Source organism: Heterodontus francisci, chromosome 3 (assembly GCF_036365525.1).
Source record: "Heterodontus francisci isolate sHetFra1 chromosome 3, sHetFra1.hap1, whole genome shotgun sequence".
Classification (NCBI taxonomy): Eukaryota; Metazoa; Chordata; class Chondrichthyes; order Heterodontiformes; family Heterodontidae; genus Heterodontus; species Heterodontus francisci.
Window position 1 is genome coordinate 19,510,131 of NC_090373.1, and position 24,093 is coordinate 19,534,223.

A 24,093-nucleotide genomic window follows, 5' to 3' on the forward strand; every position below is an offset into this window, starting at 1 on the left:
AAATTGGCTGCTGCATTTGCCTAAGTAATGGCAGTGACTAGACGTAAAGGTTGTAAAATGCTTTGGGATGTCAATTTGCATGTGTAAGATGGTACATAAATACAAGTTCTTTCTTGTCTCCTTTCTCTGTCCACCTCAGGGCATTTCCCCCTGCATTTTTTTCCTTCCCTTAAGTGAGCCATTCTACCCCTTCACACAACATCTGTGTGATACTCCACAATTGGGTCATTTTCAGACACGTGTATAAATACAACCAATGGCATTTGTTAGATGACCTGCCAATATATCTCTTGTGCTTAGCCTCTCTAGATAACTGCCAACTTGACCCATCAAAGGAACACAGCACTTGACTATCAGACAAGACTAAAACCTCTGATTAACTTTCTTTTCCCCAATTTTCTCTCCTTTTCTCCTTAAGATTAGATAGATTTCTTTCAGAAAATATTCTTTTGGGATTTGGTGTATGAGTGATTTGAGACATAACATCTTGGTAAGCGTAGCATGCTTGGGAGGAACAGGTGACTTTGGACCTCTGGTTCCCGAAGCTCTTCATCACTGGGGGTTTTCCTCACTTCAAGTCGGGGTCTGTTGTAGAATCATTGTTAGAGATTGGTCGCAATGTTTAGTCAATAACTCCATAATTGTTGTATCATGCAACTACCAGGCTGGTAGAAGGCAAAATTTAGGGTCTGGTAGCGGAGTGGTTATGTTATTGGACTAGCAATTAAGAGAGCTAGACTAATGATCATGAGATATGAGTTCAAATCCTACCATAGCATTCAGTTAGTTAAATTAATCTGGAATATTAAAAAAAAGCTACTATCAGTAATGATGACTATAAAATAACCAGATTGTCATAAAAACCCATCTGGTTCACAAATGTCTGTTGGGGAAGGAAATCCGACATCCTCATGAAGTCTGGTCTATATGTCACTCCATACTCACAGCAATGCAGTTAACTTCCCCTGAAATGGCCTAGCAAGCTGCTCAATTGTACCAAACAACTATGAAAAAGTCTAATAAGAATAAACTGGTATTGGAGTGTCTTGCTAGGTCAAGAATGAGGTGCACTAATTTTGTCATGAACATTGATCTTAAACTGTTTCTGGCGTGAAGAAAGGACTTGTTAAACAGATCAGCCATGGCTGAAAAAGATATTTGCATATTAACAGATAGTTTCTTCGAAGGACAAAGGACCATTCCCTGATACATTCAACCCACAATGGACCTTGATCACCAGATATTGTATGTAAGAAGAGCATTCCAGAGACTGCTAAGGTGATACAATCCAAGAAGTGGTCAGACCAGTTAGTCACATGACTAACCTGCTTGGCAACCTGGGGTTTTCTGAATTGTACAAACAGTTTGAACTCAGAGTATCTGTTTGCTCCTCGACTGAGAAGATCTCTCCTGCCTGCTCCCATCTCTTTCTCACAAGCCTCTGAATCCACTGAAGACACATGAATCCCAAGAGAAAAAAGTCTCCTACAGCAAACAAGGTTTAAAAAGAAAACTGGGCTCCAATGAAAAGCAAGATCTACCTACAATCAAGGACTCTACAGTGAGCTCGAAGAACCATAACAAAAACTATTGCCTCAAACTTTTCGACTTTATTTTTCTTCAGCTCTGTCTGTCCCTATCTGCGTGTGTATCACATATGCATATTAGCATGGGCGTGTCCTGTATCCGTAGGCGTTAACCGAACTGGAGTTTAAGTTTAATAAATTTCAACCTTTCTTCTTTAAACCTAAGAAAACCTGTTTGTGCTGGTTTCTTTGCCTTATAATTGGAAAGCGGTGAACAAGGATTCACCAAGGAGGAGGTAAAAACACAGTGTGTTTAAAATTAAACCCTGATACGGTAAGACCAGGTGAAGGATGAGAGGGACCCCTAAGCACCTTTCTCACCTGGTCGTTACAGAAGAAAGCACCACACCTGACAAAGCAATGCCCATCCCGGTTAACTGTGCAAAGTCCACCTCACCAGCAATTGAGGAGTGTGCCAAATTTGGGAGAGCTGACCCACAGACTAGTCAATCAACAGCCTGACATAGTTATACTCACCAAATAATACCTTACAGCCAACATCCCAGACCCCTTCATCACCATCCCTGGATATATCCTATTCCATCGACAGGACAGGCCCACCAGAGATGGCGGCACAGTGGTATACAGCTGGGAGGGAGTGCCCTGGGAGTCTTCAACATTGACTCCAAACCCCATGAAGACTCATGGCATCAGGTCAAATGTGGGCAATGAAACCTCCTGCTGATGAATTAGTGCTCCTCCATGTTGAACTCTACTTGGAAGAAGCAGTGAAAGTAGCATGGGCATAGGATGTATTCGGGGTGGGGGACTTCAATATACATCACCGAGAGTGGCTCAGTAACACTTACCAAGTGGTTGAGTCCTGAAGGACATATCTACCAAACTGGTGGTGAGAGAACCAACAAGAGGAAAAAACTTTACTTCAACTCGCCCTCACTAACTTGCTTGTGACTGCTGCATCAATCCATGACAGCATTGGTAGGAGTGACCACATCTGTGTGAAGAGTCTTGTCTTCACACTGAGGATGCCTTCCATCATGTTGTGTGGCACTACAATCATGCTAAATGGGATAGATTCTGAAGGGATCTAGCAACTGAAAACTGGGTAGCCATGAGGTGCTGCAGGCCATCAGCAGAATTGTATTCCACCACAATCTGTAACTGCATGGCCTGGCATATCCCTCACTCTGTCATTATCATCAAGTCAGGGACCAAGCCGAGTTCATTGAGCAGTGCAGAGGAGCGGCAACAGGCATACCTAAAAATGAGGTGTCAACCTGGTGAAGCTACAGCACAGGACTGCATCTACGCTAAACAGTGGAAGCAGCATGCCACAAACAGAGCTAAGCAATCCTACTACCAATGGATCAGATCAAAGCTCTGCAGTCCTGTTAAATCCAGTCGTGAATGGTGGTGGACAATTAAACAACTAACTGGAGGAGACTGCACAAATATCCTCATCCTCAACAATGGGGGAGCCCAGCACATCAGTGCAAAAGACAAGGCTGAAGCATTTGTAACTATCTTCAGCCAGAAGTGCCGAATGGATGATCCATCTTTTTTTATTTGTTTATCGGGATATGGGCATCGCTGGCCATTATTTCCCATCCCTAATTGCCCATGAGAAGGTGGTGGTGAGCTGTCTTCTTGAATCGCTGCAATCCATGTGGCATAGGTACACCCACAGTGCTGTTAGGAAGGGAGTTCCAGGATTTTGACTCAGCGACAGTGAAGGAACGGCAATATAGTTCCAAGTCAGGACGTTGTGTGGCTTGGAAGGAAACTTTCAGGTGGTGTTCCCATGCATCTGCTGCCATTATCCTTCTAGGTGGTAGAGGTCGCGGCTTTGGTCGGTGCTGCCTAAAGAGCCACCTCCTGTGATCCCAAGTATCACAGTCTTCATCCAATTCAATTCACTTCATATGAAAGCAAGAAACGGCTGAGCGGACTAGATACAGCAAAGGTTATGGGCCCACAAAATTTCCCGACTGTAGTGCTCAAGAATTGCGCTCTAGAACTAACCGCACCCCTAGCAAAGCTGTTCCAGATTTGGCACTGATATATACCCAGTTCAGTTCCATTCACAACTAATCCAATAATGAAGCAGTATGTGCCCGCATGCAGCAAAACCTAGACAACATTCAAGATTGGGATAATAAGTGAAAAGTAACATCCATGCCACACAAGTGGCAGGGAATGCCCATCTCCAACAATAGAGAATCTGACCATTTCTTCTTGATATTCAACACATTACCATCAGTAACATAGAATCATGGACTAGTAAAGAAATTTGGTCAGCCGTGTCCATGCCGACTCTCTGCAAGAACAACTCAGCTAGTGCCATTCCTCTACCTGTTCTCCATAGCTGTCAATTTTTTTGTCTTCAGTTAATTATCCAGTTCCCTTCTGAAAGCCATGATTGAATCTGCCTCCGCCACACTCTCAGGCAATGCATTCCAGATCCGAACCACTCGCTGCATAAAAAACTTTTCCTCGTGTCACCATTGGTTCTTTTGTCATTCACCTTACATCAGTGTCCTCTGGTTCTCAACCCTTCTGCCAATGGAAACAGTTTCTCTCCATCTACTTTGTCTAGACCCCTCATGATTTTGAACACCTCTATCAAATCTCCTCTTAACCTTCTCTTCCCTAAGGAGATAAACCCCAACTTCTCCAATCTATCCACGTATCTGAAGTTCCTTATCTTTGGAACCATTCTCGTAAATCTTTTCTGCACCCTCTCTAAAGCCTTCCTAAGTGTGGTGTCCAGAATTGCACACAATGTTCCAGTTGCGGCCGAACCAGAGTTCTATAAAGTTTTATCATAATTTCCTTGCTTTTGTACTCTATGCCTCCACTTATAAAGCCCAGGATCCCGTATGCTTCATTAACCATTTTCTCAACCTGCCCTGCCACCTTCAATGATTTGTGCACACATACCTCCAGGTCCCCCTGTTTCTGCACCCCCTTTAGAACTGTGTCCTTTATTTTAGAGTGGCTCTCCTCATTCTTCCTACCAAAATGAATCACTTCACACTTTTCTGCACACTTCTCCCACCATCAACATCCTGGGGGGTCGCCATTCACCAGAAACTTAAATGCTGTGGCTACAAGAGCAGGTCGGAGGTTGTGTATTCTATGGCAATTGACTCACCAGCCCAATGCCTGACCACAAGGCACAAGTCAGGTGTGTGATGGAATACTCTCCACTTGCCTGGATGAGTGCAGCTCCAGCAACACTGAAAAAGCTCATCAAAGCCAAAGCAGCCTGATTGATTGGCACCCCAACCACCACCTTAAGCATTCATTCCCTCCACCATCAGTGCACTGTGGCAGCAGTGTGCACCATCTACAAGATGCATTGCAGCAACTCTCCAGGGCTCCTTCGACAGCACCTTCCAAAAGTGTGTCTTCTACCACCTAGAACAACAAGGCACATGGGAACACCACCCCTGGCAATTTCCTCTCCAAGTCGCACACCATCCTGACTTGGAACTGCATCATCACTCCTTCATCATCACTGGATCAAAATCCTGGCACTCCCGAACAAACAGCACTCTGGGTGTGCTTTCACTACATGGACTACAGCAGCTCAAGAAGGTGGCTCATCACCACCTTCTCAAAGACAATTAGGGTCTATTCAGCACTTTTTGATGTTTAGTCACTGTTGCAATGGAGGAAATGTGGCAGCCAATTTGTGCACCATTAGGAGTAATGTGATAATTACCAGATAATGACCTATTTTTGTGATGTTGGTCGATGGATAAATATTGGCCAGGACACCAGGAAGAACTCCCCTGCTCTTTAGTTTAGTTTAGTTTAGAGATACAGCACTGAAACAGACCATTCAGCCCACCGAGTCTGTGCCGACCACCAACCACCCATTTACACTAATCCTACACTAATTCCATATTCCTACCACATCCCCACCTGTCCCTATATTTCCCTACCACCTACCTATACTAGGGGCAATTTATAATGGCCAATTTACCTATCAACCAGCAAGTCTTTGGCATGTGGGAGGAAACCGGAGCACCCGGAGGAAACCCACGCGGACACAGGGAGAACTTGCAAACTTCACACAGGCAGTACCCAGAATTGAACCCGGGTCGCTGGAGCTGTGAGGCTGCGGTGCTAACCACTGCGCCACTGTGCTCTTCTTAGAAGTAGTGCTGTGGGATCTTTTACATCCACCTGAGAGGGCAGACGGGGCCTCGATGGAATTGCTTACCCAACAGACAGCACCTCCGTCAGTGCATCACTCCCTCGATACTGCACTCTTTTAGCTTACAGGAGACTTGTGTTTCTGTTAGAGGATGCCACAGTGTGTTAACAATGAGGGGTTAAAGGCATCAACAAAGGGACGAAAAGAAGCACATTTACTTGGAATTAAAGGCAAAATGATGACTATCTTCTACTTTACATCAATTATGCAATAAATGTCCATCTGATGCTAAGTTCTAACGAATGCCAATCACAGATGAACCTATAATTTGCAACAATGTTTTACCTCTTGCAAGAATTTCCATTTTCCCGAGAGCCCCGAGTTAATTAATGGTTTCAATTTCAATGTTCTTTTAATTACCAAACTCATTAAATAAGGTGGCCAGAAAAATATAAGAAATAATTCTCATTAAGAGTTTCTGTTACCGGTCCTGTCGTAAAATTCCTTATAATTGATACCATTTCGCTTTCAAAGTGTTTGTGACGTTAGATCAAGAGACTGACACTTTTTCACATCCGGGTATGTAAATGGAAATAGTTAAATTCCATAATAATGCAGAAAAAAAATAACAGCAATCTGTCTTGTCATTATCACTGTGTGAACAATGATGTCTAGCTGAATGTCAATAAAGAAATTCCATAAAAATATGTCAATTAGGAGGAAGTAATACATTTTGTACCTCTCTGTGTCTTAGAAAAGAACCTTGGGATCATTATTTTCAAGAATGCATAATAATTATTAAGAAGGATACATAAATGCTCCTCATAGCGTGTTGGAAAATTCATATTTTTTCGAATGAACCTTTGGTTGTGTTTTACTGGTCTTATTTAATGGAATTTGTTAATGCAAAAATAAATTATACAATGCAACAAATACATCGGACGCACTCAACTCTGGTGGACAACTGTTCTTAACCAAGACAAACTGAACCAATGAGGTCCGCATCATGTATGACTACAAAAATGACCAAACAGGTTCTAGATGTGGTTTTATTTCTTTGGCAAAAATGACTAAAGAAAAAAGAAAGACTTGCATTTACATAGCAACTTTTGCAATGTTCGTGCATCGCAAAGTGCTTTACAGCCAATGAAGTATTTTTTGAAGTGCGGTCACTGTTTAAACGTGAGAATCACAAAAAACAATTTGCACATCACTGTCCCACATGACCAGATAAATGACCAGATTATCTGTTTTTTAACGATGTACACACATTGGCCAGGACACTAGAGAACTCTACTGCTCTTCTTTGATATAGTGCCATGGGATCATTTATAGATACCTAGGAGGGCAGACAGGGCCTCTGTTCAATATCAGATCTGAAATACGACATTTTCAACAATGAAGTACGCCCTCAGTATGGTACTGGGAGGGTCAGCCTGGATTCTATGCTCAATTTCTTGAAACCAGGACTTGAGCATACAACCCTCTGACTCAACGCTGAGAGTGCTACCACCTAAGCCACAGGTGACAACCACTACTTTTCTAACAAACGGAAGATGAAGGCTGATCACATGTATATCCTCTAAACACTACCCAGTTTTTCTTAAATGGGTTAAAGCCTCTGTTAACATACTGGAGACTGGATAAAAACAGATTATGTCATTGTCGCCAACAGTCATGGCACGGGCAGAAAAGACCCATTTCACCAATTTAATTTGAGAGCTTGGACCATCGGCAGCTTCCAAGGATGTGCTTCAGTCACTTATAGAGTTCTACTGATGCTCTTTCTCAACATTCCACAGCATCCACCCCCCACAATATCCCATCACTCCCCCACCAAATTCCCATTGCACCTCGTCAAAATTCCACTGCTCTCCCAAATTCCCACTACTGCTCCCCTGCAAAATTCCGTGCTCCTTCCCAAAACACCACTTCTTCCCCGCAAAATCCCATTATTCCTTCTCAAAATCCCACTGCTTCCACCCAAATCAGACTACTCCTCCCCAGAAGCCCACCAGAAGTTTCAGACAGCGCTTGAAACCTCTTACATGTGCTAACTTCCAGGGATGTCTCCAATGGCATTAATTCCCTGGAATTACACAGGCGGTAAGCATGTGCAGGCCCAACCATTTCCAGAGGCTGTCTGAAAGAATGCTGAAGTTCGTTATCAGGTTCCTTCATTATAAATGAAATATGTAGCAGCGTGTCTGTGACAAATGTATCAGGTGATCAAGCAACTGGCTCTATGTCTCCACATCGTTTCTGAAGCCAAATCCACCTAAATTGAGTTAACAGTGGTTAGCACCGCAGCCTCACAGCTCCAGCGACCCGGGTTCAATTCTGGGTACTGCCTGTGTGGAGTTTGCAAGTTCTCCCTGTGTCTGCGTGGGTTTCCTCCGGGTGCTCCGGTTTCCTCCCACATGCCAAAAGACTTGCAGGTTGGTAGGTTCATTGGCCATTATAAATTGCCCCTAGTATAGGTAGGTGGTAGGGAAATATAGGGACAGGTGGGGATGTGGTAGGAATATGGAATTAGTGTAGGATTAGTATAAATGGGTGGTTGATGGTCGGCACAGACTCGGTGGGCCGAAGGGCCTGTTTCAGTGCTGTATCTCTAAACTAAACTAAAACTGACAAGGATACAACAGTATTCCACTCAACAACAACAAAAGTCTGAATCAAACTCACTTAGAGCTGAATCAAGTCTCAAATAATCCTGATTTGAGATTCAACCAACTAGAGGTGGCTCAGCTCTGGACTGCAACATCAGACTCAATGGCTGGAATTTACAGCCAACAGGGCAGGCCTCGGTAATGGCATCACTAGTGGTTATCATTGCCGCCCTTGGGAAATGCAGCCAGCCGACCATGATCACGCAGCAGCTGGACAATTAAGGAAGGTGAGGCATGGGGCCCATGCAATCAAACAGCAGAGACAGCGTCATCTGACTGAATGGTAAGTACTGGAACCATATCTGCCTTCCTGTTTTTGCTACCAAAGTGGATAACGTCACATTTATCCACATTATACTGCATCTGCCATGTATTAGCCCAATCACTCAACTTGTCCAAATCACCCTGAAGCCTCTCTGCATCCTCCTCACAACTCACCCTCCCACCCAGTTTTGTGTCATCTGCAAATTTGGAGATATTACATTTAGTGGCACTTGCTCGGCAATAACCTGCTCACTGATGCTCAATTTGGGTTCTGCTAAGGCCTCTCAGCCCCTGACCTCATTACAGCCTTGGTTCAAACATTGAAAAAAGAACAGATCTCAAGAGGTGAGGTGAGAGTGACTGCCCTTGACATCAAGGCAGCATTTGACCGAGTATCCCATCAAGGAGCCCGAGCAAAACTGGAGTCAATGGGAATCTGGGGAAAACTCTCCACAGGTTGGAGTCATACCTAGCACAAGTGCCAGGCAATGACCATCTCTAACAAGAGAGAACCCAACCATCTCCCCTTGACATTCAATTACATTACCGTCATCAGTGGTTTGTGAAGCAGCGCCTGGAGTGGCTATAAAGGCCAATTCTGGGATCACCATTGACCAGAAACTGAACTGGAGTAGCCATATAAGTACTGTGGCTACAAGAGCAGGTCAGAGGCTGGGAATTCTGCGGCAAGTAGTTCACCTCCTCTCTCCCCTGGGATGGAGTATAGGTATAATAGGCTTAATTAGGTACAATTTAGATATAATTAATATGTTATACCTTTTAGAATTAAAAATTGAATAAATGGTCGATTTTTAAGACACTGACATTCCCCTGTAAGAATGTAGAGTTAAAAAAAATTCAAAATCTTTCAAGGACCCTGTTACAATAGAATATGAACCAGAAACAAGTTGGGAAATCCATTTCAACATCTCTGTTGCCATGGATGTGGAAGATAAACACACACATTGAAATATCCTGTGTGACATCAGTAAAAGGTAGCCATAAATTTAATTAATTGATGGTGTTGGTATATGTAGGCAGATTGACCCACAAAGAGTGTTTAACCTACCATAAAACACAATTATAGATAATAAAAACAATAAAATGGAATTGTACTTACAAGAACAAGAGTTCAAGTAAACACAATTATAAATATTTTGACCAGATAAATGTTCACAATTTCAAGAGCATGGGGTTTCCAGTAAAACCTTAAGTGGAAATGTTAGTTAATGATACTACCAAATATGGATCTTGAAAGCAAGAAAAACACACTCAGAAAGGTAACACCCATATGCTAAAAGATCAAATGACATCTTAAAAACTGTATAAACATGAGGGTATCTGAAGCAAAAATTAGAAGTGTTGAATTCCTCAAACAATACTTCTCACCCCATGGCTTACTTTTACTCAGGGAATTTAAGGTGAAAGTTTACTTTAAATTTTGATGGATATTCTAAGATATTCTGCTGTAACATTAGCAAGGCTAAATGTTGGATTCTTTGTTAGAAATAAGATTATATGTTACATCTCTTAGTAATAGTTAATATTGTGATATATTTATCCACTTACAAGTGTATTGCATGTTAAATTCTTTAATAAATATATAAAAGTTAATAAATTGTCTCATGTAGCATTCTGTATATAACTACAAGAACGCCCTCTCTGTGTCTCTTCAGGTGGAGAGATACATATTGAAGAGAGTTTCCCAGACCCTTATAATATCTGGGATATTTATGACAGTCATAATTATTAAAAATATGCTATCCAAAAGATAGTAATATTCTCTGTTAGTTTTCTTTCTTTGAGGGAAAGCTAGTTCAATTCTTACCCAAATAAACGTCTATCAGAATAAGTATGGTTTGAACTTAATTAAAGGAGATTCATAGGGATATACTCCTGATTTGGTTTAGTCCCTATAAGAGGTGAAAGTCATAAATCACTTCACCCCAAAGCCTGTCTACCAACTACAGGAACAAATCACGAATGTGATGGAATACTCTCCACTTGCCTGGATGGGTGCAGTTCGAACAACACTCAAGAAGCTCAACACCATGTAGGACAAAGCAGCCCGCTTGATTGACACCTCATCCACAAACATTCACTCCCTCCACCACCGATGCACAGTGGCAGCAGTGTGTACCATCTGCAAGATGCACTGCAGCAACTCACCAAGGCTCCTTTGACAGCACCTTCCAAACCCGTGATCTCTATCATTTAGAAGGACAAGGGCAGCAGATGCATGGAAACACCATCACCTGCAAGTTCCCCTCCAAACCACATGCCATCCTGACTTGGAACTATATCGCTGCTGCTCCACTGTTGCTGGGTCAAAATCCTGGAACTCCTTTCCTAACAGCACTGTTGGTGTATCTATATCAAATGGACTGCAGTGATTCAAGAAGGCAGCTCATCACCACCTTCTCAAGGGCAATTAAGGATGGGCAATAAATGCTGGCTTAGCCAGCGACACCCACATCCCATGAAATCATAAAAAAAGAAAAGGGCACTGGTGACCTCTTTAATGCATCGATGTGCCACAAACTGCAAGATTCCACACATATCTCCAGTGGATCCCTGGAAAGATCCAGAGGTGTAGAAGTTCAGTGCCGCAGTGACTTTCAGTGCCACTGACATTGGGTGTTCGCCAAGTCCCATGGGGCATAGTTCATCCTGTATCATGGCACACAAACCAGTGACGGCCTCCCAGGCGAGCTGTAGTCTTCATAAACACTGCCACACGGACATCTGCAGGTAATTGAGCCTTGGCCGGTAGACCCTCTCTAGAGGGTAGCTTCTTCTGCGCACAGGAGGCTGTTGACTTGCCCCTCTGTGCCCTTCACCAGTGTCCCATCCCTGAGGCTGGCCTGCTTGTGGGCCCCGAGGAAGTTTGCAGTCCATCCTCCATGTCGGCCACTGACAGTAAAATACGAACGGGATGGCATTATGTAGGACTTCCATCCTGATTCTATGCCCCTCCTGCCCCCACCTCCATCCCCGTCCCCAACCTTCCCATAAAATTCAACCCAATCTGAGTGAAACTGGCAGGGTCATGACCCTAGGAGTTTGGGGGGGCAGACGTTTATCAGAGTCAATGAAGATGCCTCATAGAATTCAAGGGGCTTTACTATTAACTGAAGAACGATCCTTTTCCAAATGAAGTTCCATCTTTTCTGTGTGCAGATTTTGTATTTATTTGAGTCCAATTTTGCTCAGTTAATGACAATTCTGGTAAGATCAATTCTATCAAGATGAAAATAATGCAATCTTTTATCCTTAATGCAGCTTAAGCACTGATAAGATCAAACCCACATTTAGGTGAGTCTCTAAAAATAGAATCTGTTATGTCACAGCTTCACTGTTTCAGTTAAGAGTTTCAGCCACTGAATGATCACAAAGGAGATAGTAACAGAGTTGCTCAAAGGACAAACACTTCAAGAAGAGATAATATATATTCCGCAGACCCAATTATAGTGTCAACAAGTACTGGTTTCCAATCCTGGCAATGAGAGGCAGAGTATTCCTGTTAACCTCTTTCCTTAAAACAATAACAAATACATAAATCATTGTCACACTCTGAGATTACCTTGCTCCATATGGAAGAGGATAAGCCGGGCTAAGGTTACTTTAAGAATCGACTCTCCATGGCCTGTTGAAGAGACTGCACCGACCTGGTTGTCAGCGTAGCCACCTGAACCTAAGAGGACATATAACAGAGTTTTATCACTATACAAACATCAAGATCAGCATTTCAGAGGAGATATAGTGACCTAGGAGAGGGTGAAACACAGATTCGCCACCATCATACTGGGGCTTAAAGGGTTAAATTAAGGAACCAGGTTTCATAGTCTAGGCTGGTCTTCCCTTGGGTATAGAAAATTAAGGGTGATCTATTTGAAGTATTTAAGATGATTAACAGTTTATATGGCAGATAGAGAGAAACTGTTTTCTCTGGTTGGGGGAGTCCAGAACAAGGGGGAATAACCTTAAAATTAGAGCTAGGCTGTTCAGGGTCATAGAGTCATAGAGTTATACAGCACAGAAACAGGCCCTTCAGCCCATCATGCCTATGCCGGCCATCAAGTACCTAACTATTCTAGTCCCATTTTCCAGCACTTGGCCCGTAGCCTTATATACTATGGCGTTTCAAGTGATCATCTAAATACTTCTAGGGTGATTCAGAAAGCACTTCTTCACACAAATCGTAGTGGAATTCTGGAACTCTCCCCCCCACTAAAAGCTGTTGAGGCTGGGGGTCAATTAAAAATGTCAAAACTGAGATTGATAGATTTTTGTTAAGTGAGATTTAAGGGATAAAAACCCAAGGTGGATAGATGGAGTTAAGGTATAGATCAGCCATGACCTAATTGAATGGCAGAAAAGGCTTGAGGGGTTAGATTACCTATTCCTATCAGGTGTGGATCCATTGGTAGCACTCTCACTCTCACATCTGAGTTATAAGGTTTTCTGGCTTCAAGTCCCAGTCCAGGGCTTTTGCTCAAAAATCAAGGCTGACACTCTAGTGCAGTAGTGAGGGAGCGTTGCACTGTTGGATGTGTCCTCTTTTACATAAGATGTTAAACCAAGGCCCCAACTGCTTACTAGTGTGGATGTGAAAGATCCCATGCCACTATTTTGAAGAAGAGCAGGGGAGATATTCCTGTTGTCCTGGCCAAGAGTTATCCCTTAACCAACATTACTAAAATGAATTATTTGGTCATTATCACATTGTTGTTTGTGGGAGCTTGCTGTGTGCAAATTGTCTGCTGTACTTCCTACATTGCAACAGTGACTACCCCTCCAAAAGTACTTCATTGGATGCAAAGCAATTTGAGACATTCAGTGGCCATGAAAAGCCATATATAAATGCAAGTCTATTTTTGTTCTTATCTACTTTACACAGTTGTAAAAGCTAGATGTCACACAGCTGGAAAATAAGCATTCATAAGCAGAATTTTAAAGTTTTCAATGAAAAAGTAGTTCTTGTTATTTAATGAAAAAAGCTCCTCATTAATATTGCCATTCTTGTCAATGTTTCGTTCAGGACTCTTTAGGCTCACAAAGGAGAATCCAGATAGCCAAGGTTGAAAGGGAGGAGGCTTTGATTTGGAGTTTACAACCATTCAAAATGGATGCAGCTGTATCTGAGCATGTACATCACACCCTATCATTTTCACTATCATCTGGAGTGGGACTTGAACCCACAACCTTCTGACTCAGTCAGCAAGACTGTTGGCTACTGAGCCCAGGCTAACACCAAAATGTGCACTGCATAGGATACTGCATGCCCAGAAATGTTGTTGCTATGACCTCAATGGGACCATGAACATTAAAATGCGAAGTGTGAACCCCCAACAAAATCAGAACTCAGTGATGCCATCGATTCTCTAGCCAGCGGAAAAGCCCCTGGGAAGGACGGCGTTACCCCTGAAATAATCAAGAGTGCCAAGCCTGCTATACTTTCAGCACTGTACGAACAGCTTTGCCTGTGCTGGGACGAGGGAGCAGTACCACAGGACATGCGCGATGCCAATATCATCACCCTCTATAAGAACAAGGGTGACAGCGGGGACTGCAACAACTACCGTGGAATCTCCCTGCTCAGCATAGTGGAGAAAGTCTTCTCTCGAGTCGCTTTAAACAGGCTCCAGAAGCTGGCTGAGCGTGTCTACCCTGAGGCACAGTGTGGCTTTCGAGCAGAGAGATCCACCATTGACATGCTGTTCTCCCTTCGACAGCTACAGGAGAAATGCCGAGAACAACAGATGCCCCTCTATGTTGCTTTCATTCATCTCACCAAAGCCTTTGACCTCGTCAGCAGACGTGGTCTCTTCAGTCTACTAGAAAAGATTGGATGCCCACCAAAGCTACTAAGTATCATCACCTCATTCCATGACAATATGAAAGGCACAATTCAGCACAGCAGCGCCTCATCAGACACCTTTTCTATCCTGAGTGGTGTGAAACAGGGCTGTGTTCTCGCACCTACACTGTTTGGGATCTTCTTCTCCCTGCTGCTGTCTCATGCGTTCAAGTCTTCAGAAGAAGGAATTTTCCTCTAAACAAGATCAGGTGGCAGGTTGTTCAATCTTGCCCGTCTAAGAGCGAAGACCAAAGTACGGAACGTCCTCATCAGGGAATGCCTCTTTGCTGACGATGCTGCATTAATATCTCACACTGAAGAGTGTCTGCAGAGTCTCATCGACAGGTTTGCGGCTGCCTGCACCAAATTTGGCCTAACCATCAGCCTCAAGAAAACGAACATCATGGGACAGGACGTCACAAATGCCCCATCCATAAGTATCGGCCACCACACTCTGGAAGTGGTTCAAGAGTTCACCTACCTAGGCTAAACTATCACCAGTAACCTGTCTCTCGATGCAGAATTAAACAAGTGCATGGGCTTTCTCCGCTATGTCCAGACTGGCCAAGAGAGTGTGGGAAAATGGCGGACTGACACAGAACACAAAAGTCCGAGTGTATCAAGCGTGTGTCCTCAGTACCTTGCTCTACGGCAGCGAGGCCTGGACAACATGTCAGCCAAGAGTCCTCGAGGCGGCCAACATCCCCAGCATATACACCCTAGTAACCCAGCGGCGCCTGAGATGGCTTGGCCATGTGAGCCGCATGGAAGATGGCAGGATCCCCAAGGACACATTGTACAGCGAGCTCGTCACTGGTATCAGACCCACCGGCCGTCCTTGTCTCCGCTTTAAGGACGTCTGCAAACGCGACATGAAGTCCTGTGACGTTGATCACAAGTCGTGGGAGTCAGTTGCCAGTGATCGCCAGAGCTGGCGGGCAACCATAAAGGTGGAACTAAAGTGTGGCGAGTCGAAGAGTCTTAGCAGTTGGCAGGAAAAAAGTCAGAAGCGCAAGGAGAGAGCCAACTGCGTAACAGCCCTGTCAACCAATTTTATCTGCAGCACCTGTGGAAGAGTCTGCCACTCTAGAATTGGCCTTTATAGCCACTCCAGGCGCTGCTTCACAAACCACTGACCACCTCCAGGTGCTTACCCATTGTCTCTCGAGACAAGGAGGCCAAAGAAAAAGAACCCCCAGACCAACTTAAGGAATTACGTGACACGATTTCATATTTAAGACTTTTATTATAACAACTAAACTAAAAGAAATCCCCATTGACTAAATAGTACTTTGTAAGTACCTAATATCCCAAATTACAAAGAAAGACATTTTCTTTATTTTTATTTTGGTGTCATCTCCTTCCCAGAAGGTTGACTGTCATGGATCTCCACCTCTGTCTGTCCTTTGCTGCCCTTACACATTCCAAATAGGTCAACTGCATCCAATCCATTACATCAGTTACATCCACTTTCTCCTCTGCTATGTTTTCCGTCAATCTTTCCTTCTAATAATTTTCTCAGTCTACCTTCTGCTCTAATGATGTGGCCAAAATGCTGTATCTTTTTTCTTTGACATTATGCACTAGCTTCCACTTTTCTCCAGCCATTTCCAGCACTTCCTCATTAGTCTTTCTGTCTGTGTAGGATATGAGGAACATCTCCGATATGTCCACATCTCTGAATGCAATCAGCTTAACAATAGTCGCTTTGTTTGTTGTCCATGTCTCCGAGGCAAATAGCATAGATGACAAATCATTCTTTTCCTAAAATTCAGGGTCAGTTTCTTTGATGTTGACACGTCCTTCATTCTGACAAAACTGGTCTTGGCTATTCTCCTTCAGATCTCAAAATTAAACCTCCCATTGTCTGTGACAATCTGCCCAAGGTCTATGAACATTGTCATTTGCTCCTGAACTTGTCCATTTACTTCAATTTTCGCTTATTCATTGCACAAACCCCCTTGATGGCCGAAATCTTTGCAATTAAAAGTTCCAAACTCCTCCCAGTTGCAATGGGTTGGATCTCCCAGACCTTTCTCAAAGTCAATGTCCTCTTTGCTCACTTCGTCCGAGCACTTTAGACCTGGACATCTGTGAATAATGTGATTTCTGCTGATCCTGTTGGTCTTTTACTTCTCCACAAACGTCAACTTTCAAAACAGGATCAAGTCTTCGCAGCCTTTCACTGTATATCTTCAGAGAGCAGGTGTCCCCTCTCTCTCTCCCTTGAGGTTGACACTACTTGTTGTCTTCCTTTCTTACAACCTGCTCTGAGATTGCAACCACTGGTTTCCTTTCTTAGAGCCTGTCTGCCTTCCGAAAAACTGTTAAATTTATCTGCAATCAAAAGCCCATTGTCCTTTTCCAAAATGCAATGTCCACAAGCATGGTTCAGCAACACCACCTCGGCTTTTCATTGTTCCCAGGTGTTAGCAGCTGTTATGCACATTTGCATCCTCAGAATCATTGCTTGTGAACTGACAGGCTGGGAAGATGAAACCCATTGTTCTTCAGGTGCTATACCCATGCTGTTTCTGCTTTTCAAAGGAAGTCTTTGATCTATGTTCTCTGTTGTTCTGGTAACCAAGATTTATGTCTTGTCTTTAGGTAGAATGGATGTGAGGTCACCTGACTTCTCTGAATCCACAGTTTTTAGAACATAATCATGTTACAAAGTCCAGCGTTCATAACATGTGTCACGACCAGGTGAGAAAGGTGTCTAGGGTTCCCTCTCAGCCTTCACCTGGTCTTACCGCAATAGGGTTTAATTTTAAACACACTGTGTTTTTACCTCCTCCTTGGTGAATCCTTGTTCACCGCTTTCCAATTGTAAGGCAAAGAAATCAGCACAAACAGGTTTTCTTAGGTTTAAAGAAGAAAAGTTGAAATTTATTAAACTTAAACTCTAATTTGATTAACACCGACAGATACATGACACTCCCACGCTAGCGTGAATATGCAATACACACTTGCGAGTAGAAACAGAAAAGAGCAGAAGGAAAATGAAGTGAAAAGTTTGAGGCAATATCTGAAGAGATTTGGTTACGGTGCTTTAAGCTCACTGTAGAGTCCTTGATTGTAGGTAGTTCTTGCTTTTCGTTGGGGCCCAGTATTTTCCTTAAACCTTGTTGGCTGTAGGAGACTTTTCTCTCTTGGGGTTCATGTATCTTCAGTGGATTCAGAGGCTTGTGAGAAAGAGATGGAAGCAGACAGGAGAGAGATCTTCTCAGTCCAGGAGCAAACAGACACTCAGAAAACCCAGGTTGCCAAGCAGGTTAGTCATGCGACTAACTGGTCTGACCAGGTCTTGGATTGTATCATCTTAGCAATCTTTGGAATGCTCCTCTTACATACAATACCTGGTGATCAAGGTCCATTGTGGGTTGAATATGTCAGGGAATGGTCCTTTGTCCTTCCAATCACCATCTGTTAATATGCAAATGTCTTTTCTAGCCATGACTGATCTGCTTAACAAGTCCTTTCTTCGCTCCAGTAACAGTTTAAAATCAATGTTCATGACAAAATTAATGTGGCTCATTCTTAGCAGGTGGGGGCCTAGCATGACACATGTAATAATGGATTTGTGCAGCCATTCTTCAGATTCCCAATTGTCATTGATTTGAAAACATATTGCAGTTACTTGCATAATGAATTGATGAAGAATTACTGGAGATGACAGGGGAATTAATCTTAAATGATCACGGACTGAAACTGTGGTCTAAAATGTTAATCGTAAGGATGAATGGGCCTTAGTTCTTTGATTTCAAACCAAAGTATTTAGAATAGTGGTTGATTTAAATAGATGGTTTAAAATTTTAAATTGCTTTTATCAAAATTGATGTAATGTTTACTACATTAAAGGTGTTTTTTGAATGCAAGTTCTTTTGTTGTTGTACCTATGATTGGTGTATCTCTGACACGTCCAGCCATTTTATTGGTGATCCCTCCAGTGGATGTGGCACAGGCCATGTTGCCTTCAACGTCTAAAGCTACAGCACCAACTGTGTCATGAACTCTGTAAGAGAATAAATTTTCATTTAATTGTGTGGGATTATTTTGTTGCTTATAAGGAGATCAGCATTAGCTGTCAGCACCTTGTCTTACATCAAATTTTACAGCTCAGGCACAGGCCATTCAGCCCAACTGGTCCGTGCTGGTGTTTATGCTCCAGAAAGCCTCCTCCCACCCTATTTCATCTAACCCTATCAGCATAACCCTCTATTCCTTTCACTCTCATGTGTTTATCTATCTGCTCCTTAAATGCATCTATGCAAACACCATGCAAAACACCCAGTGAGATTCTTCCCTATCTTTTGCAGGTCAAGGTCCCAACAGGAGGCAGCAGCAGAGAACTAGCTGGAGACAGGCATGCCTGCAGCTCCTGAGCCCATTGGAGGAGAAGGTGCTGTGAATTATAAGGCTGGCAGTGACTGAGGCCATTGCAACTGGTGTCACTGAGAAGATTCAGGATGACAGTACGTTCATGTCTTATGCTCCTTCTCAAATCCCACTTCACCCTCATCCTGCTTACTGGCATGATGTACAAGCTGCAGATGGTGTGGCCATGGACCTCTTGCTTCCCACCTAATCCCTGTTTTCCTCACCCCAACCCACCCTTTCTGCATTTCTGCTTTCAGATACCCAAGACCTGCAACCTGGCCAGCCATTGCAACCTCATCATGAAGGGCAGCAGTGAGAGCAGACATCCGATCAAGAAGCACCATCACTTGATCTGACAGTGGCATCTCAGATACTGGCACCGCGCAAATTTTAGAGGGTAGTATAGAGGTGGGATCAGCATGTGGTGAGTCACTGGACAGGCGTCGTCTGCAGCCAGGTCGGGGGAAAGGATAGTGCATGTACTAATTCACTGGAGGGCAAGGTCACAGATGTGTTCTGCTGCAGGAAAATCAGATGATGACTTCACTGGGGCAGCCTACAGGAGAACACCGATGAACATGCACACTGAGATGCTTGGTCCATTGGCAAGACTGCTACAGAGCCTGTTATCACTGTCAAGAAGCATGGAAGAGTTTGGTTCCAACTTGGCACAGGGGATCACACAGAGCTTGGAGCCCTTCTTTCCGGCGTAGAAGTGGTGGCCAACTCCAAGACAGCCCCAATGCAGCATCTGGTGGCTGATGTCTCAGATTCCACTGCAGCACAGGCTGAAGTCACCCAATGTCTCAGTGCTGCAGTGAAAGCTTTGACAGAGGTCATGAGATCCATGCTTGCTGCCATGCAGGCTCAGACAGCTTTCTTCATGGCTGTGGATCTCAGTGCTGAAAAGGCCATGCAGGTTCTCATAGCAGTCCAGCAATCTGTCCGCCAGCAGATTACTAGGATTGCTGAGTTGCCACCCTGGGGGAATGTCAGTGTCTCCATGGAGCACCAACCTGCTGTCCTCTCTCAGGATGGCAGCATTTGTGCTTCCAGCCAGCTAGCCCAGATTGCTGCCACCCATGCCAAGGGGCACATTCCGAAGCCGGGTCCTCAAGGCCCAGAGCTGCTTGAGGTTGTCCTTCAAGGCCATCTGCAGTCCCTCCCAGTGAAAGTCAGCAGCCTTCCACCTGCAGCCATTGGGGTAGTAGCGTGTAGGAGAATTAGCCCAGGGAAATGCATCTGCAAGACAGACACCAAGGGAATGCACAAGTGTGCATTATGTATTATTTTAAGCATTGGATAATGTTGTTATGGAGTGTATTTTTTTGTGCTGTATTTCATTTCAGGATTTTGGCCAAGAGGACACTGTGTTGGTCCGTAACGGAGAGAGGGAAAGATGGGAAATTGTGGAGCAGCATTGATGTGGTGATGTTTTCAGGGAAACCACAGTCTGATGAGGCACTCACAGACAACCCGTCTGGAGCAAAGGGGTCCCAGATGCCTCTTCCCTCCTCCTATTGAGGTGCTCAATGAATGCCTGGTGGCAACGGTTACACCTTCTTGATAGCCAGGTTGTATAACATGTAGCGAACCACCACAAATTTGGAGACACATTCCTGTGAGTATTGTATGGCATGCCTCGAGCAGTCCAGGCAGTGGAACCGTTGCTTTAGGACACTGAGGGTCAGGATGGCTCTCATTGTATGTGTGTTGTCCATATGTGGTTGGGTTGCGGAGGGAAGTCATGAGGCATGTGCAGAGTGGGAAGGCCTTGTCACTGTGGTGGCTCGAGTATGGTAGGAGCAACTGACTGGTGCAGGATGAAAGTATCATGGCTGCTGCCAGGAGAGCATAAAATCACCGACATGATGTTCTGTGCAGGGTTGCACACTAACAGCACATAAAGAGAATGTTTCTTTCTTTTTCTTTCTTCTTTTGGGCCTCCTTATCTCGAGAGACAATGTTACCCCTGGTGTTTCCAGTAAATTTCCCCATTGATATGCGGTGCCCATAGACACACGCGTGAGCAATCAATGGCTCCCTGCACCATAGGGAATCCTGCTAGCCTGGCAAAGCCACTTACTTACACCTTCTGCTTCTTTCTGGTTAGACAGAAGACAATGCAGCCTTCCACCCCTCCCCTCTCCTTCTACACAGGACCTCAGTGACCTCCCTGATGCAGCAATGTCGCCTGCTCCCGCTTGAAAGGATCTGCCTGTATAGAAATTGAAGATCATGGTGATCTTACAGCCACTGGCAGCACTATCCTCATCCTGTTCTGTAGCCACAGGTCCAGTTGGAGCAGGTGGCACAATTCAGTGACCACCTCCATGGTGAATCGCAGCCACCTCAGACACTGCTTGTCAGGTGGAGGTAAGAGAAGTGATCCCTGAAAACCCCTGGTGGGTAGAGCCTTCTGTGGAGAGCCCTCATCCTCCTCCCTCTGAATACAGCTTCCCCTGTCTGCTGCCTATGCTCCATCTCCCTGTCGTGCCGTGACCCAAGACGGACTGGAACTCTGAGTGATAGCAAGCTTCCTTGTTCAGAGGCCTTCAGACTCCAGTGAACTCCTTGTCAAAGTCCAGCACCACTCCTCTCTGACTCCAACAACTTTTCAGAGCTCCTTCAGCAGCACAGTACACAACACTTCCACTCACTGTTCAACAGCAAAAGAAACTCAGATGCACATCACCTGAAAATCCCATGCTACTCCCTTTAAATAGTGCCAGTGTTGAGGTGGGGGGGGGGCGGGGGGGGCGTGCCCTCATGCAGCTGAATGCATGTTCAGCTGGGAGTGTTTGAGAGATGACATCATGATCTGCACGGTTTTACTACACACACAGCATGCCCACACTAGTATCCATTCAACCATGGTGCATGGCAGGGGCCACGCCAGAAGTGAATCGGCTGCCATTTTCGGGACACCCAGCTTCCATAACGCCGACACCAATTCATCAGTTCTAACTTGGCTCAGTTAAGGCACATACAGCAGGTTTTCCGCATGTAAGTGAAAGTGGCACTGGGGTGGATAATCCCTTCCACCTCTGAGCTGGCTTTCGAAAGGGAAAAGTGCTGCGGCGAAGGTCAGTCCATTTTTCAGGTAGGGTTGCCAACCCTCCAGGATTGCCCTGGAGTCACCAGGCAACCCTGGAGAAAGAAAACTATTAGTGGCATTATTTTGTTTTACATTTTCTTTGAACACGTTCCGATATTAGTCATAAAAATATAGGAAATGGGGTGTGGGTGGGTGGAAGGCTGTTTGACTGACAGTCAAAAAGAATCCAATCAGATAAAGGAGAGCGTCTTTGCTTTCCAATTGGCATAGGAGGACTGTGCAGTGCAAGGATAGTCAGGCGACCAATGGTGGGAGAGTGGGGGCAGGGTGGTTGGAGGCAGGAAGGTCATGTGATGATACCTCCAGGAATACGTAACCCGGTCCTAGGTATAGAATTTGAAGTGGGCTTACCACCTGACTGGGGGTACTCTCTGCCCACCCAACAAGAGGCCTGGGAGTAAATTTGCTGTAACCACGGCGGCAGGTGTAAGGGGACGGTAAGTTATTGCCCGCCATTTTGAGGCCACTACTGCCTCTGCTTTGCCCGGCAGGACGCCTGATAATCAAGCGCACCATCTCTTGTACAAGGTGGCATAGAGAAACGGAGAGTGAACAGGTACAACTGGGGGGAACTGTGCAGAAAGGATGTTGAAACCCAGAATGGAATGAATTGCCCAAAATTATGAAGGGTTTTGATAGAGAGGGAGGAACTGTTTCCACTGATGGGTGGATCGGCAATCAGAGGGTCCAGATTTTAAATAATTGGCAGAAGAAGGGACATGAGGCAATTTTTTTTTTTAACACTGTGAGTTGTTACAATCTGGAATGCACTGCCTAAAAGGGTTGTGGAATCAGAATTCAATGATAGCTTTCTAACGGGAATTGGCTATAAACTTGAAGGGGAAAAAATTGCCGGGCAATGGGGAAAAAGCCGAAATGGGACTAATTGGATAGCTCAAAGAGCCAGATCAGCCACTTTTTGATTCCTAATAGGCCTCACCCTTCGACTATCCTTTTACTCTTTTTACGGATATAAAATACTTCAGTGTTTCCTTTTCTGTTATCCACTAATTTTTTCTCAGACATTCCCTTTGCCCCTTTTATTTCCCTTTTCAGTTCTCCTCTGCACTTTCCACATAGTTCTCTACTGAATACGCCTGGCATTTATTATAAGCCTCCTTTTCCTCTTGCAATTTAATCTCAATTTCTTTAGTCATTCAAGGAGCTCTAGCTTTGGCTACCCTTCCTTTCCCCCTCATAGGCATGTGTCTATTCTGTATCCAATCTGCCTCCTTAGTGAAGGCCTTCCATTGCTCATTTACTGTTTTACTTGCTATCTTAATTATTAAATCACCTAGGCCAGATCCTTTGTTAACGCCCTAAACTCAGCCCTCTTCCAGTCGAGTATCTTTACTTTTGATTGTTCCTTGTCCCTTTCCTTAACTACTCTAAACCTAATGATATTGTGATCACTGTTTCCCAAATGCTCTCCAAGTGCAACATGCACCACTTGCCCCACTACATTTACCAGAACCATATCCAGCTCTGTTCTATCCTCATTGGGATGGAAACATACTGATCAAGAAAATTCTCCTTTGCACCTGTCAGGAATTCCTTCCCCTTCCTTGCCCTTTACACTGTTTTCCCCCAATCTATATTAGGATAATTAAGACCCCCCCCCCCACCACCCCCAGCTATCATTACGATATTGTCCTACATCTTTCCACAACTTGCTCACAGATTTTCTCCTCTATCTCCTTCCCACTATTTGGTGATTTACAGTATGCACCCAGCAGTGTAACAGCTCCTCATCTGCTTCTTAACTCTAACCAAATAGATTCTGTATCTGTAATAACCTAAAATTGTACTGAAGAAAAAAATCATTTGGTTCATTTCAGTTATTAGACTCATGTCCACTTCAATACCCTCATTTATTAAATTTCAGTAGAAAGTGAGAGAAGCATTGCTTTTGCGAATGGCTTCAAGGTAGAACATTGGAATCTGGCATTTAGTACAAAGGTTCATGTCCCCACATTATATTCTTCCAGTATTGTAAAACTGCCACTTCACCATCTCTGCACTTACTTGATGGATTGTGGAACAGAAAGTATTGTGTTATTGGATATATTGTGGAAAACATATTGCAT

General features: G+C 44.1%; 1 protein-coding gene across 1 annotated transcript in view; it reads right to left on the minus strand.

The window, feature by feature from the left end:
- si:dkey-103j14.5 (isoaspartyl peptidase/L-asparaginase) overlaps positions 1–24,093 on the minus strand; it is a 272,215-nt gene that overhangs the window by 54,123 nt on the left and 193,999 nt on the right. The window contains exons 4-5 of the mRNA XM_068017146.1: positions 18,405–18,523; positions 12,232–12,342 (exon numbers count right to left, since the gene is read on the minus strand). Of these exons, the coding sequence (XP_067873247.1) occupies positions 12,232–12,342; positions 18,405–18,523 (230 nt within the window). The remainder of the gene's footprint in view (positions 1–12,231; positions 12,343–18,404; positions 18,524–24,093) is intronic.